The 2628-nt window shown below is 37.5% G+C and overlaps 1 protein-coding gene across 1 annotated transcript; it reads left to right on the top strand.

Moving 5' to 3' along the window:
• Nucleotides 1-1187: 1187 nt before the first annotated feature.
• LOC117182372 lies at nucleotides 1188-2219 on the top strand. Its single transcript, XM_033375575.1, has 4 exons — nucleotides 1188-1292; nucleotides 1368-1674; nucleotides 1774-1877; nucleotides 1952-2219. Exons 2-4 carry the CDS (start codon nucleotides 1370-1372, stop codon nucleotides 2023-2025), a joined length of 483 nt encoding a protein of 160 aa, XP_033231466.1. The 5' UTR covers nucleotides 1188-1292; nucleotides 1368-1369; the 3' UTR covers nucleotides 2026-2219.
• Nucleotides 2220-2628: the final 409 nt, after the last annotated feature.

The following is a 2628-nucleotide window of genomic DNA, read 5'->3' as shown; positions in this document are numbered from 1 at the left end:
TAATAGCAGTAAATGTCTAGAGTTTCGTAACCGCTTGTTGCTAGCATTATTCGCCTGTGTCTGTAACCAGGGCACCTCCACGTGGTGACGGTGGGCAACGGAGCCACATTGGCTGAGTTCCTGGGTAAACGGCGTTCATGCCGTCATGACAAACGCAGGTAAAAATTGTATTACGATGCAGGGAAAAACCCCATTATCGGCGTCTGGTCAGGGTGGGAAAGCGGGCTCTCCGACGTCGTCATCATGCAACCGTAGCTCTTCATCAATGGATCACTTGGTTGGTGTAGTCTCATGCTACAAGGAAAAAAACCACGAGCATTTCTCAATCGCATGCCCGCATGACTCTCGTCATTTGCAATTCCTGCAGACTTATGTTGTATCGTCTAAAAAATTCAAACAACGAAAAGTACCACAAGTACTCTACACCAACCACATGGAAAAACCCTGTTATTGCGAAAGACTGCTACTTTTGCATGAATTCCGTCAAAGGGTCAACGCCAAAAATAAAAATAACTTTCGTACATTAATGTGTGCACAGTCACAAGAGCAATTCAAATCAATAAAAATGCAATCAGTTTAATTGTGTTTCGTGAGGTTAGGTTAGGCTAGGTTAGATTTATTTCTAGGTTAGGATCGAGTTGACCCATTCGATGTAGCTCACATTTGCTACTGGGAAAATATGCTTCCAGTTTTTGAAGTAAAAATTTGCATCACTGGCATTATTTTGAAAGTTATTTGCCTCAGTGCGTGATTTTTCCCCATATTTTGAGGTTATGGCTCAACCATGACGTGATGGGTGATTTTTGGTATTGTGATAACAATGTTGGTGTTACTACATGAGTTATGGTGAGTATTCCTTGAAATCTTTACTATTCATGTCTTTTGTCTTTTCTTTGCTGTAGAACTTTTTGATTGTCAGCAGATTTCAAGAGAGAACTTCCGGGAAGATTTGTCAATTTACGTTCTATTCTTCCTCTACTTCCGTGCTATCTTTTAGCGAAAGTTTGAGCTCTCGGTTGGCGTGTATTGAGCGTCGTGCGGGAATTCATTGTCTTTTTAAATGGAGTATAAACCCTGTCAATTGTTTGGAAACGTTTATCAGATTGTGTCGGCTTAATTTTGGAATAGATGTGAATTATCAAGATTTCTTTGTGTTACACCTACTAGCGCGACAACGCAGACATCGATATTCTGGCTGTTTTGTTCGTGTTTTTTCACTTGAATTAAGAGAAACTATTATCGGATTCATTCAACAATTTAGTGCCTTGGGTGTTGATATAAAGTTGCCATAGGTATATGATAAGTTATGGAGTTTAACAATTTTCTAAATTAAAAGTTTTATTATATTTTTGTTTGTTTATTTATAGACATGCCTAGGAGGGCTCCATCATTGTGTTTCTCTATTGCGGAGTTTCATTCGAAACTTCTGAGTCTGAGTACTGCCGTGGGATTCTATTCTGCGTTATCGCAAGTGCTACAACTAGAGGAAGCTGGTTCGAACACCGAGGTCGTCCATCTATCTGTAGCATCGAATGCGGTACTTCTGGAGGCCCAGACTCCGCTATGTCAGCGCGCTGATGAACTTTATGATCTCATCAGCCTGCATTTGTTGCCTTCCTCAGATTCCCTGCCACCGCAATGTACACACGTGCAGTGTGGATCGCAGATATGTATGTACGTTGTCTCTTTTCTTTGTTTTTATTTTGACTGTAATAATGTCTCTCAGTACGTTCGCTGTTGTCTATGCACTTATGTTTCTTTCTTTCCTTTCAGTGTAGAGGGCACAAAGGATAGGTTTTGCTTGTGTTGGCGTTTCGTTCCGTTGGTATACACTGAAAATACCTGTAAGTGTGGTTATATTCTCAGAGATCCGACAGGTAATTGATTGTTTTTCCATTAAGTCGTTATACTTCTTTTCAGTTTGTAAGTTATTATTATTCTTTGGTTTCAGTTCCCAAAATTGAAACTGTTTGGGTTTCGGATCTGGAAGACGGTGATCGCGGCGAGTCCGATTCTGACCTATAATCGCTAGATCCTTCGATTGGTCCTCTGTGCTACCTTAACATCTCTTTTCCATTTTATATTTATATATGCTTTTGTATTGAATACATTTTTCTTTTCTTTTTTACAATTTTGTATGTTGGACTAGCGGCATAGTTAACTTTGTTTTCTCATATGTTCTGTTGTTTGATTCTATGTCGTTAGTTTAAAGATGTGTCTGTTTTTAATTTTCCCTTCACCCTTATAATTTGAATTAAATTATCTGATCTTTTGACAATTCTTAGTTGAATTTCCTCATTTAAATTATAAATATATGTATGTGTATTATTAATTGTTCTTAGTGTGCAATTGCTATAATTAGAACACGTGTGTAATATTCGTTTTAAACCGTTACTCAATTATTAATGAAATGAAATGTTAGAATTATCTGAAAATTTTTTCCTTTGTGCAATCTAATAATACAGATTTTGTTGTAACACAAATTGTTAATTCCGAAAAACAAATATTTCACCAGCTTAACCTAAAATGTTGGTACTCACTTAGTGAATTTCCACCACTCTTAATTGAAGCTTCCATCCTTGATATCGAAAGTTATAACTATATCAACTTATGGCATCATTATGAAAA

Source organism: Belonocnema kinseyi, chromosome 2, assembly GCF_010883055.1.
Source record: "Belonocnema kinseyi isolate 2016_QV_RU_SX_M_011 chromosome 2, B_treatae_v1, whole genome shotgun sequence".
Taxonomy (NCBI): Eukaryota; Metazoa; Arthropoda; class Insecta; order Hymenoptera; family Cynipidae; genus Belonocnema; species Belonocnema kinseyi.
Note: the sequence above shows the minus strand (reverse complement) of the source record. Positions and strands in the feature narration are given on the sequence as shown.

What these genes read in the sequence shown, in the direction of transcription:
- LOC117182372 (XM_033375575.1), top strand. Translation starts at nt 1,370, where the DNA reads ATGCCTAGGAGGGCTCCATCATTGTGTTTCTCTATTGCGGAGTTTCAT. An exon ending in TGTGGATCGCAGATATGTAT is followed by an intron (nt 1,675 to 1,773) that starts GTACGTTGTCTC and finishes CTTTCCTTTCAG; the next exon opens with TGTAGAGGGCACAAAGGATA. An exon ending in TATTCTCAGAGATCCGACAG is followed by an intron (nt 1,878 to 1,951) that starts GTAATTGATTGT and finishes CTTTGGTTTCAG; the next exon opens with TTCCCAAAATTGAAACTGTT.